Source organism: Mus musculus, chromosome 3, assembly GCF_000001635.26.
Source record: "Mus musculus strain C57BL/6J chromosome 3, GRCm38.p6 C57BL/6J".
Classification (NCBI taxonomy): domain Eukaryota; kingdom Metazoa; phylum Chordata; class Mammalia; order Rodentia; family Muridae; genus Mus; species Mus musculus.
The window spans coordinates 98,035,060-98,048,213 of NC_000069.6; the positions used below are offsets into that span (position 1 = coordinate 98,035,060).

Here is a 13,154-nt window from a genome sequence, read left to right on the forward strand (position 1 = left end):
CTGAGGTCGGAGCTGTTTTCCTCAGAGCCTGGCTCACCTGGCATGCACTCCCTCATTTTTCTTTTGCTGCACTATATATTGCTTGCTTCATTAGCCGGGTGACAGTGGGTCCTGTAGAGATGCTAGTGAGTGAGCCCAGTTCATCTCTACGTTTTCCTGGCCTGTCATATTCTCTGAAGGGCGTGCATATCCTACCGTGTGGAGTGTTGGGGTGAAAACTTTAAAACAGTATACCCCAAGAAAAACATTCTTTTGAGCCTGCCTGCCAGTGTGTGCACAGTCTTAGGAAGGCTTAATTTTAGACCATTCTAACGTTTCCTCCAGCTTCCCAGTGGAGGGTCTTGCACCTCCCCCCATACCCTTCCAGGATACACATACTTCATTTTGCAGACCACTGATCCAGAAGGTAAATTGAAGAGTTTAATGCCAAAGCTGTTGGCTCTTTCGTTAACTAGATTATCTTTTACTCCCAGTGTTCCTAATGCCCTTCTGCAAAGTAGCTTTTGTGAATGACTGCATGAATTGAGAGGCTACATTTTTGAGGTGGAAAAGATGAGGATAGAGCATGCACGTGAATTAAGTTGAATCTGTTGTTGCCAGAATACTGTTTTTGATTTTGGAAAAGGAGAACCAACAGCTCTCCCTGTAACAGTCTGGGTTGGTGTTTGGTGTGATTAAGTCTCTCCTTCATATCGTGGTGACTAGCCTGGCTCATGATCCAGAGTTAGAGCTTGGTAAATGTTTATTGAAAAAAAAAATCAGCCTACTTGAGAGTAAGCTAGAAGTGACAGAGTAATAAAATGGGTGATACATCATCTGAGGGCCCTACTGAAGGCTGCTAGCATCGTGCAACGGTTGTAGATTCTCCGTCGGCCTTTCTGTGGGCCCAAAGTGGAGCAGGGCATAAGAAAAATAGACATTAGAGGAAAAACTTGCATTTCAGCGTTTGGAAGCTCAGCAATGTGGGGATTATCAGAGGCCGTGGGACACCGAGCAGAAGCAACAAAAGATTATTTTGGTATTGGAAGAATTTTCATTTTTGTGATAGAGCAGGTTACCATTTGAGATATAAAAAGCAGAATGGAACTGGCTGGCTGTAAGGTAGAAGCAGACAGACTCACAGACATGGGTGCAGTGTACGTAGACGTTTTGGGCATTTCTTCAACCATAGACATGCCAGTCTGTTCAGTGTTAGGGCTGTTTAGCTTATTAATGTCACTGGAAAAACGAGTTAGACTGTGTGCTGAGGAGGCCCAGTGAGCAGTGTCCTAGCCTGGGACAGCGCATGAGCGAGGTCTTCCCAGTGCTGTGGTTTTCCTCCAGCTGAGTAAAGACAGCTGCTCCTCAGACTGGGGCTTGGCTGCACAATAAGAAGGCACCCTTTGCGATTCTTCTTGGTTGTCCCCTCCCACCCCCAACCCTTTTGTGCTGATACTTTTCAAAACTCTTTGTTTTTAGTTTCCTCAGATTTTTGTCATTGAATTTCTTGAATTTGGTAGAACATTTATAGAGCACACACACACACACACACACACACACACACACAAAACACACACACATACTATACATGGTGTCTGATACCCTTACAAAGGTCATAACGATGGGCAGGAAAGACAGTTCTCTGGCTGGTAGCATGCTCTGCTCTTTCAGAGAACTAGAACTACATCTGGCTCTCACAACTGCCTGTAACTCCAGTGCCAGGGGATCTGATGCCAGTTTCTAGCCCTTGTGGGTACTACTATTTGGAGGGTCGTGCTCACATGTACAAACTTACACTCAAACACATATACACAGAAGTAAAATATTTAAAAAGTGCCATTAAGAAAGCAGAAAAGTAATATCTTTAAAACATCTTTTAATTAAGTTTTTTTCATTAAAGAAACTATATGTGTACTGATGTTTTACCTGTGTGCATAATGCAACATGTGTGTTCAGTGCAATGTCCACCGAGGCCAAAAGGAGGCGTCAGATCTCCTAGGACTAGAGTTATAGACAATTGTGAGCTGCCATGTGGGTGCTGGGAATTGAACCTGTGTCCTCTGGAAGATCAGCCAGTGCTCTTAAGTCCTACGACATCTCCCCAGCCCCTATTTTATACAGTTTTAAAGTAGTGCAGACATGAAATAAGGTGACACTTTGGGGACAACATATGAAAATGTAATGTACTTTTGTCTTTGGAAGACTAGGGTCTGGGGTCTGAGCCATGTGGAAAGAATGAGCTAACGACTCTTGCAGCACCGAGGGCATGCGGCAGAATTGCTTATTTCCTGCCTTGGGAAGTTAGGCTGCTCTCTGCTGTCTCTGTTGATTCTTTTAATTGGACAGAAGCTGAGCAGATGAAGAAAATCCCCAGCTTCCTATGGCCTTTTGGTTCACCGCATCAGTCATTACCCACCCTCTACAGAGCATGCCACGCTTTTTCCTGGTGAGTGCTCCGTCTTCATTAGCTTCGTTTGCAGATGTGTTTTTTATTTTGGAGGTATTTCTATCTAACTGTTTGAACTGTGGATTCTTTGTCCCAGTGAGGGTGACTGTCCCCGTCACTAGGCTCACCATCTGTAAGAGTAAATTCCTGTCAAAGTGAGGTGTGGTCAGTCGTTCCTGAGTTCCAGTTCTGACTCCTGGGTGTTCTCTTCCTTCCCCATGCTGTTCTGTTATTGAGAAGAAATGCTGTCTAGCTACAGTCTGATTATCAACAACTTCAGCCTCTCCCCTGCTGCTTTCAACTCCATATAGTACCCTGTTTTGTTTTGTTTCCCAGGCTGGAAAGCCTGGGATTGCTGTGGAGGTCGGTGATGGTGAAGTGTGTGTCTTCATAGGGCTTGACTGTCCAGGGTGGGTCTGGAACACAGCACTGTAGCCTCTCCTGTCCTAGGAGCTCAGGCCTACTTTCACAAGCATGTGGGCTTTGGCAGAGGTGTTCTTCATATGCATGGCTAATATGTAAGTGGCTGTCTATTTGACGAGACTGTTGTATCGCAAATGGTATTAATGCAAGTTTGTTGTTGTTGTTTTGTATCTAATACAGGATTGGTAGATTAACAAAACAAAACAAATCTAAAATACTGCATTCTAGCCTTGGTTTGGAGTCTCCATCTGTATGGCTATAGGCAAGTCTGTTATTTTTAAAATTCTTTCCTCTTTTGCAAAGTGGAGCTAATATCAATTTGTATGCCTTGCCAGGTTGTAGGGATTAAAGGATTTGTATGAAGACACCTAGCTGGCCGAGACAGTACTTTATTGTAGCCGTGCATTTCTAGAGCTGGGTGGAGAGTCCTTGCCTGTGAGGAGCTGGGCCGTCCGTCGTAAATACTCTGTACAGGGCTGCTGTCTATGGTCTGTGTTGCTCCCTGGTGCTCAGTCAACGCCAGCTTCAGCTGTTGTTGGAGTGGGTGCCTTTGACCCTCTAGCTATATGGCTTGGGATGCAGTTAGATCATTTCTGAAGTTCATGTCCTCAGAGTTCCTCCCTGAGACCTCCAGTAGCAGGGTTGGGATTGTTTTCTGCTCAGATCCGTGAGATAGGCTGGAGCCCACCGTGCTCAAAAGTCATAATCTTGCCAACATTATAAATTTAGCAGGCCGAAAACCAGGCCACATTGCAGGGGCAGGTAGGAGCTAGAGACTTGGTTTGAATTTTTTTTTTTTTTTTAACTATAAAACGTAGAGTATTTGAGACTTTCCACGGAGACATACTCGGGCGCATAGCCAAAGTGGTTACAATACCCTGGTTTTAATATTGTCGGTGAGGTAATCGTGTGTTGGGAGAGGGGATGCTTGTTTCCTCTCTGGCACTCCACCAAACCCCACCACTGACTCCTTTGTCCCTTGAACCTAGGCTTACTTGTACCAGTACCGGCTTTTCCAAAGGATTTGACCCTGGTAATGAGATGAGGTGATGGGAAGGCAGGCCCCAGCCCTGGGCATGGACTGGTGTAACTGGTAAACTCCCTCTTAAATCCCTCTGTTCAACAGGCCTCTCGCTCCCATGTCCTCAGTGGGGTGAATTGTTCTCGAGGAGAGAATTTTAAGAGTGATAAACAAGAGGGATTAAAATGTCCCCTCCACCAGGTCTCTGTGTCCTTATAAAAGGCTATAATAAACTGTCATTTTGCAGGTTTTCCTTGTGCTTTGTGGGCAATTAAGGCCTTGTTTATCATTCTCTTGGTGGGAGATAGAAAATTACTGGTCTCTCCATTCCTTGGGCAGTCCAGCTTAGCAACCATTTCCCAAGCATTGATTGTATGTGTGCCTGTCCTCACAGCTGAGCTGAGTGATGTAGGTGGAGCAGAAAGGGCTTGTGTTTGTTGCCTTAGTCCTAGAACCCACAAGCTTCTGGAACTCTCTTCAGCTCCGAATAGAAGGAATGCCAAGGAAGATGAATGGGAGTTGACCCCGAGTTCACTCTTCTGGATCCTTGAGCTCCCTCAGGACTTGTTAATGACGAGCGGGGGGGGGGGGGGGGAGGTAGGGGGGTGATGGATGGGGTGGAGGGGCAACACCTCACACAGAACTTACCCTCAGGTCTTAGTTTAGTAATCTAGAGTTTGCACTGTCACTGGCGGCCTTTCTGAGACCTCCAGGCTGAGCTACTCTTGACCTCTCTAGACTTGAGAATGCTGCCAAGGGCATCGTGGCCCTCTGTGTTTGTGAGTTGACTTTGTTTTTTTGGAAGCCTAGGGTTTGATGAAGGAGCTCCCTGGCTGCGGGGATCAGTGGCAGCCATCAGTGTCGCCTGCTTCTCTCTGCCCTCGTGTTGATATGAGTTGATTTCTGTGTGAGGAAACAGCTGAGGAGAACTGAGAAGTAAGACTAGGGATGGAAGGGCCGGGCTGTGCCCCTTGCACCATCTTCATGTGCACTACAGAGTGGGTGTCTGCCTGCTGGCTCCCTCTGGTCCCCAGATTTGGGCCCTGGGTGTACTGTGCATCCCCCATCTCCACGGTTACTTTTCTGACTGCAAGTCTCTGTGCTGATTTGGAGTGTCAGATATAGGCAGGCCAGGGACTTAGGACCTTTGGAGGTTCTTGGACTTAGACAATTCTCAGTGACGTGTGCAGGAATGCTGGGCTTGAATACCATGCACGGGTGAGTGGGGTTCATTTGGTGCCGTAGGTATCGAGCATCTGGGACCGAGATGACCATGTAGCTGCCGACTTGCACACTTCAGAGCATATCGTTGAACTCTGTGGTGTCACCATTTGCACAGCAGCTGCGGTATTCCGGTGACTCCTGCCCAGCCTGGTTCTTGTGAATAGCCCCTGTTCCTACCACACAAGGGTGTTTTTGAAAAAGACCATGAGGATGGACGCTGGTCAGGAAATCTGAGACTAGTCTCTGGATTTTCCCTGCTTGGTTTTGGGAAGTTGCCATATTTTGTGATAGCATTTAACAATCACAGGATTTTGTTTTGTTTTGTTTTGTTTTTTTTCCTTTTTAATATAACATTGTGTCTTAGACTTTTTTGAAATCTACCTCTGGATGAACAAACACTAGACATTGTCTTCTTCACTTAAAAAGCACCAAGAAGTTTAAGCTAAAAGACATTCTGCTTCTTTTGGGGGGAGGGTAGCAAGAAAATTATATATACTTATAATTTTTTCCAGTAAGGGTACTTAAAAGCTTCTATTTAAAATTATGGGGTTTAAAAACTTTAAGTTGTACTTAAAATACTTTTTTTTTTAAATATCTTTTAATAGAGAGGGCTTACTAAAAGAACAGGGAATTGTTGGCAGGCAGAATTTGTCTTGATAAGAGGACAGATAGAGGTAGTACGACAGATCAGCTAGAAGGCTGGCCCTTTGAGCCTTTGGATGGGAATTCTTCCTCTACCTGAGGCTTTAGCACACTGAGCCATGGGCTTGTAAGCCCCGCGTCTGTCTTTGTTAGTGCCATTTCTTCCCCAGATGGATGTCCATGCTGAGGAAATACACTGGGGCTTCTTGGAACCATACTGGCACCTACTGACCAGTGGATGTGCCAGGAGCAAAAGTGCTTACTGCGAGAGGAGAGCAGGCATGCATCCTCCCTCACTGCGAGAGGAGAGCAGGCATGCGTCCTCCCTCACTGTGAGAGGAGAGCAGGCATGCGTCCTTGCTCAAGTTTCCTGGACAGTTTCCTTTTGAGGAGTTTGTTTTTGCATTTGTTGGTTAGTTGCACATGATTTTGCTTTTGTCCAACTTCTTCAGTCAGTCTCCCCTCCTTGATACACATGGCTAAAGGTGCACAGGGGTTGGGTCGGAGGGAATATCATCATGCACACAAATTTTCCTTTATTTTAAAGACTTATTTTAGTTATATGTGCATGTGCCACGTGCACATGAGTGCAGGTACACACCGAAGTCAGAAGAGGGCACTGTGTGGGTGCTAGGAGGAGCTGTGTGGCCTCTCAGCCACTTGCCGTCTCCCCAGCCCCAGCTCATGCGTATTTTAAGACAGAAGAAACATTGAAAGGTGTTTTAGTTTTGCCGAGATCAGAAATGTACAATTCTACTTTCTCAGACTTTTATTCTTGTTAAAGGCTAAGATGTGTCTAACTGTGTTCCTCTGTTTATTTTACTTCTCCTGACAAACGTAAAATCTGTGTTAGAGTCTCATTTCAGTGTCTCCATGCTCAGTAAAATGGAAACCTTTGAACATTTTAATCACGGGAGCTGGTGGTTGAGTCTGACAGTAGGTTTTTGTCTTAGCTGTTTAGTTTGTTGAATGTCAGTGACTATGCACCTTCCGTGGTTCATACACATGGAGATGAGCCATCTCTGTTGTCAACACCACTGCCTTTCAAGAACTTTGCTAGACGTGAGGGTGAGAGTATGATACACCTGCCCAAGCCATAGTGGAAGCACGTGGAAGCAAATGATTCGGAATGCAAGTAGGAATTAGCAAGCTAGAGAGGGGTCGCATCGTTCAGTGCCGTCTAGAGGGACAGCATGCAGTGGTGCCATTAATAGACTGACATGTCCTGGTTCTTCTGTGGGTTTTCAAACCATATGTTGTATATAGTGTAATCTTTAACATGCAAGGGCTGAAACTTACCTAGTTGAACTCATTTGCTTCAGCTCACAATTGGGGTCTAGTTGTTTTTTCTATAATCCCGATAAGAGAAAAGCAGAGGAGGAGGAGAAGAAGGAGGGGGAGGAGGAGGAGGGGGAAGAAGAAGAAGGAGGAGAAGGAGAAGGAGAAGGAGAAGAAGGAGACCACCATCACCACCACCACCACCACCATTGTATAGTAAACTCTGGTGTTACATAGTACATTGATGAGTTCAGGTTTTAGAATCAAGGATTAATATTTCATAGAAATGAATTTCTGTATAAAATGAAAATCCTAGATGCTGGGCATGGTGACTCACCTGAGAGGCAGGCAAGAGCTTTGCCAGGAGTTCAAGGGCAGCCTGGATCACACAGTCAGTTTCCGGCCAGTCTGGGCCGGAGTGAAACCCTGTTGCTTCTGTTTTTCCCAAACCACAGCAGGTTTCATTTTTGGGAAAGCAGCTGGGACGGGGAGCCCTCTAGATGTCCTGTCTGCATCAGGAATCGGCATATTTTAGGTCAGAAATATTTTCTACTGGTGATCTCTGAAGAACGCAGAGATCCTTGACATATTAGGGGAGGCATAAAAATCCGTGTCTCCCTGGTTGCTTTTCTCCTTTCTTTTAACCAAGACTGATTTCAGGAGGGAGACAACTACTCCCACGTTGCTTCTGTTTAAATGTGAGCTTCTGTGCTTCTGTTTGTTTGTATTTTTTTTTCATGGCTGACACGCCCTCCCCCCTCGGCGGCTGCCCCCCAAAAATGGAATAAAAAACAAAGTGGAAGCTTTGTTGTTTGAAATTGAAGGGTGCTGTGAGAATCACTGCAAATCCCTGCTGTCTCCGCCTGCCCTCAGTTCTCCTATTTTGGGTAGTAGTGCAAGCAGTCATTTTAGAAAACATGGCCGTGTCCACTGGACGGCACTCCTTCCAGAGGCCCTGTGCCAGAAGCAACAGAGGGACACACAGCCAAGTCCCAGCCAGCAACCCAGACTTCAGCTCTCAAATTCTGCTACTTGAAATTTGCATAAACGTTGAAGGGAGAAAAGAAGCGCCCTGTGTCTGTCACTCTTCTACTTTAGGCTCTGCAGCCATTCAGAGCATTAAACCTCGTCTGAGGGTGCAGCGGATGAGCGCGCTGCAGGCAGAAGGAGCAGGGTATGAAAAGAGTCATGTGAGTCAGACAACAGACAGAGGCTTATTTGAAGAGGCTACAAAGCAACAAGTATTGCCAATTTAAAACATTGCTTGTCAGAGCAAGGAGTGAAACACATTGTAGGCTGCTCAGATTACACCGTCTGGGGTACCAGACTTAATTACTCATGTTTGAGATTCTTAAAACAAAGGGAGGCTTTTAAGCCTGTGATACATAGCTGGCACGGCCCAAAAAGCTCCGGAAAGCCTAGAAAATTGTGATGGGGACTCCATCAAGCCTGGATACCTTCAGTCTGTCTTTTCGAAGATAAATTCCTGGTGCGTTGGACCTGGTAAAGATCACTGACTGATATGTACCTTGTTGTCTGCAGTGTTTGTATACAGTGGAGGCTAATAAATGTGAATATGAAGCCTCGTCTGGACTGAATGGCTTCAAGGGTCTGTGCTGTTTTCGTAGTTCTTTGTAGAGAGGTTTTGACAGTGAGTTTTAAGAGGGTATACTGAAGGCATCCAATAAAAGCCATTTTTGCTGTGTTTGTATTTTTCTGGAGTCATTTGGCTAGGTCCCTTTCTCTCTGTTCCATCTGTCCCTTCCCTGTAGGCTGAGAGGATGGTGTATCCAGAGACTGGTTCATTCATGGTTGGTTGGTCTCTGTGTATTGCTGGTTGAGCGCCATGCTCGTGTATGGAGTGGCCCTTTGCTCAAGTATAGTACTGGCTGTACATTTAGTGAATCATTTCTTTTTTATTGCCCCTTTAGGAGGATAGCAGTAAGCTCTGCGTGGCTTGTGTGTTTTATTAGAGGGCTGGTGATGGCATCTGGGAGGAATTAATCCCATTTATTGATATCATACTCTATATTAAATTGTGTCATTTTCCTTTGAAGTTGATGTGCTTAAACAGGGCAGTTTGTTCCCCTCCCACTTGAAGGAGCAGCTGTGACCTGACCAGGCCTTTGGTGACTTATCCCATCCTAGCCTCCATGGCCTTTTTCTTGTGACTATTGTTTAATTTGCGATCTCAATCCCCAAATGTATGTTAGTTTTCTGTGCCTGGGTTCCTGCTCAAGTGGGCTTTTCTTATCTCTACCTGAGAACTTTTTTCGTTGCTTGGTTTTGTTTTTTTTTCTAGAACATACCACTGTCTAAAGAGGCTTTATTTACATTTTGTTTGTTGTTGCCTGTTTTCCCCTAAGAGAAGCAGAGTTTGTGAGAGTTTGCTGACTACAGTGTCCCTGACATCAGGGCCCTGCATCTGCATGCTTTGTAGATGTGCTGTGTTCTGAATGGGTTTCAGCTGAGGGTGGTGGCACCCACCTTTGATGTCTGCACTGAGGAGGCCGAGCTAGATGGTGCTCTGTGAATTTTGAAGCTAGCCTGCTCTACATAGTGAGTTCCAGGATAACCAGAGCTACAGTGAGACCCTATCTCAAAACTCCGAAAAAAGAAAAATTCTAGAAGCTTTCTTCTACGTTTTGTGTCACACTGCCAAGTGACCGGGCAATGAGACACAAGTCCACTTTCTTGTGTTTGCTTTTCCTTTTATTGTGGGGTACATGTCCAGAAATACAGACCGTGGTCTGAAAGATTGATCTTCCTCTGCTACTGTGTGCAGCCTGAGAAGAAAAGTTGGGCTGGTGTCTCAGACTCCATCCACTCTTGGATTTGATTGGGGCTGGAGAGCCAGTCCAGGTACTGATTTAACAGGCGCCTCTGATGCATATTGAAGTTTGAAAACTGTGACTGGGGAAATGTTAAAGGTTCAAGGTAGTAGAATCCCAGAAACCAGCCAAGTGGCATTAATTATTAGCCTGGGGTGCCCACCTTTTTTTTTTTTTTTTTTTTTGGTCACTGACTTGGATTGGTTCTCTAAAGCAAGGCTGTAAAGTTATTTGCTAGGTAGATAGGCACATATTGACTCTAGGTTGTGTGTATTCTATGAATCTGTCACTGTGATTATTTGCCAGGACACCTAGTAGGAACAGGCTGTGATTTTTTTTTTTTTCCTCTCCCTGCCCACAGCTGAGTCATGGGTGGCTGGGGTCCTTCTGCTCTCCTGGATAAATTTCTCTTTGTATTCTGCCTATTTTTATGTACTTGTTAAAACTTGGTGTATTTCGTGTCGCACGCCTTTAATCTCAGCACTTGGGAGCTAGAGGCAAGCAGATTTCTGAGTTCAAGGCCAGCCTGGTCTACAGAGTGAGTTCCAGGACAGCCAGGGCTTTACAGAGAAACCCTGTCTCGCCAAACAAAAAAAACAAAAAACAAACAAACAAACAAAAAAAAACCAAACAAAAACAAAAACAAAAACCCAACCCCCCCAAAACAAAACAAAACCAAAAAACCTTGGTATATTTCTTAACACATTATCCCTGTGTGTGGTGTAATGCTTATGCATTTGTGTGTGGTACGTGCACTGAGTGTGGAGGTGAGTGACCTTGTGTGCACACGCCAGGTTCAGAGGGGGAGCTGCTGCCTCCCTCTGCTTCTCTTTCCCTCACTGTCTTGAGACAGGGTGTTAATCTGAGCTGAAGCTGGCTTTGGGGATTAGCCTGGCCATGCAGTGAGCTCTTGGGCGCTGCCCCCATCCCCCTCTTCAGGTTGAGATCCCAGGCGTGCACAGCCATGTCTGACTCTTTGCGTGGGTGCCTGGGGGGGTAGTGGGGGGGTTGATCTCATCTCTTCACTCTTGCACAGCTAGCGCTCTCCAGCTGAGCCTCTGCAGCCTCTTTTATGGAGTGCCACTCCCTGCTGGATTACAGGGGACTCTGGGGGCGGTCAACCTAGATTAGTTCACAGGTAGGGAATGGAGCCCAGTGAGGCTGTCTTGCCTGAGGTTACCAGCTAGGTACAGGAGGCAGGACTCATGATGGCTTTTGCCTGTTGGAATTCTTGTAGGGGACTGAGCTGGAACGCTCTGTGCTGGTGGTACAGTCCTTTCCTGAGCTGTTTTCCTTTTTTAAATAAGAGGAAGAGGAAAAGGCAACCAGAAGAGAGCTAATAAAAGTGTCTCAAGAGGATGAAAACATGAGTTTGAGCGCTGCAGTATGGAGGAAATAACCTGACATTACTGTTTTAATTATGGTAGTTGCATTGGAGCTTATCAGTGTGGGAAGAGGGAGCGCTTATGCCTTACAGGGAAGTGGGCCGTGGATGAGAAGATGTGCCTGGCTGTGCCTGTTGAGTGCACAGCCCAGCGGGTGCTTCTGTGATGCCAACAGCTGTCGCAGAGATAGGCCGGGCTTAGCGAGAGGCCTGGCTCTCAGGCTCAGTGCTGCCACCAGATAGGATCTGATACCTCATGAGGAAGCCACTTAACCTCTCTGGCCCTCACTTTCCAGCACGTGGTCATAATAACACCCGCCCAGCCATGGTAGTGGGAAGTAGCCTGTCTCTGTGCATAAGGACAGTCTCTGGGCCTGGTCACCCCAGGCCAGTGTTGTATCTGGCTCTGGCTCACTGTGATGATCTCACAGGCTGCCTGCCTACGCTGCTTCTTCAGCTATGACGTAGGGTGTGATGAAATGAACCATTTCAGGGTTGTTGTCAAAGCTGAATTAGTTCCCGTGTGTACAGTGCCTGATAAATAAACACTTCTAAGAGGGGTTTGAATGTCTTGAATGTTAGAATAGGTTCTATCTTGCCTTCCTAGTAGTCCTTAGGAGTCTTGATGTATCTTTGGTGATGAAAATTCCACTTCTAAAAGCTGAACATTTGGATGCTGAAAGCACCTGAGCTGGGTAGACATCCTCCTTTCCTGGCTGAAATCAGTGCAAGTTTTGGGGTATGGCCATTCCCCTACCCACGCTGAGTCGGCTGCTTTGGGGAGCCTTTCCTGCTAAAGTCTTCCTTGTCGCGCAAGGGGCTTCTGTGTGTCCGTAAATACGAAGTTAGTTTCTACTTTGTTTACTTAGTCCCTTCTCCCACCGTCTCCATTGACCACCTTCTCCTTGCTTTTTTGTGAGTCCTTGAAATGAGAGGTTATTGTAGTCCCTTCTCCACAGATGTGGTTTCTCCTTTTTTCTGGGTCCTGTTAGTGGATGTTGATGCTTTTGGCTGCTTACTAAAGTGGCCCATTTTATTAAATCGTAACCTGAAGCCAAGCAGCTCCTCCTATAGTCAACCGCTGTCCACTCAGATCTTAAGTAGTCAGTGGTGGACTCTTGTGTGCTTTGCTGAAGTGTCTAAATCCTGAAAGGCCCACAGCCTGTTATGGTTGGTACGGCTTTAACGATCTCATTGTCACTAGGACATGTGTCTGCCAGACACATGGAGGCACAGAGAACGAAGGGCATACAAGACCATGAGAGGAGACTGTGAGGTGAACTGTGTTCCTGTGACTTGGGAGCCAAACACTGGCTAGTCAGTGAAGTCTCAAGGGACGTGCAGGGGTGCTAAGAAAGGCTTTCTCTTTGGATCCCACTTTGCCGTCAAAGGGCTGTGACTGGTGCCTGATTTCTGATTCCACTTTGTCTTTTATTTCAGCTTTGCAGTGTCGAGGTGGTCAAGAGCCCTGTGTAAATGAAGGGACCTGTGTTACCTACCACAACGGCACAGGCTTCTGCCGGTAAGTTCTTCTGTAATCATCTCTCTGACAGTAGGCCCTGGGCAAGGTGTGCTTGGGCTTTTTAAAATTTCAATGCTTCTGTGAAGTGTTGCTGGCTCTTAGATCTTCTGATGTAGTTTTTGTGGGTGGTGAGGATGGAAGGGCGGGCTGGTTGTTAGTGAAATGGTTGAGGAGAGTAAGTCACTATCCTGCCATTATCTTTATCATTGTGAAAGGGTTTTAGTGAGTGGCTAGTAATATCTATTGAGTATTTCTTTTATTTTTCAGTGTAAGAGATAGCCTTTTTTTTCTCCCTCAAATACCAGATATGATCATGTTTTTAAGTCATACCAAGTAGATACACTCTAAATGAATGTCAAGTAGTCATTGGAAAACTTTAATCCCCCTGTTTAAAAAGTCCAGTT

General features: G+C 45.9%; 1 protein-coding gene across 1 annotated transcript in view; it reads left to right on the top strand.

The window, feature by feature from the left end:
• The window catches only part of Notch2 (notch 2), a 136,830-nt gene that overhangs the window by 21,522 nt on the left and 102,154 nt on the right, over positions 1-13,154 (top strand). Inside the window, exon 2 of the mRNA NM_010928.2 lies at positions 12,669-12,750. Coding sequence (NP_035058.2) covers positions 12,669-12,750 — 82 coding nt within the window. The remainder of the gene's footprint in view (positions 1-12,668; positions 12,751-13,154) is intronic.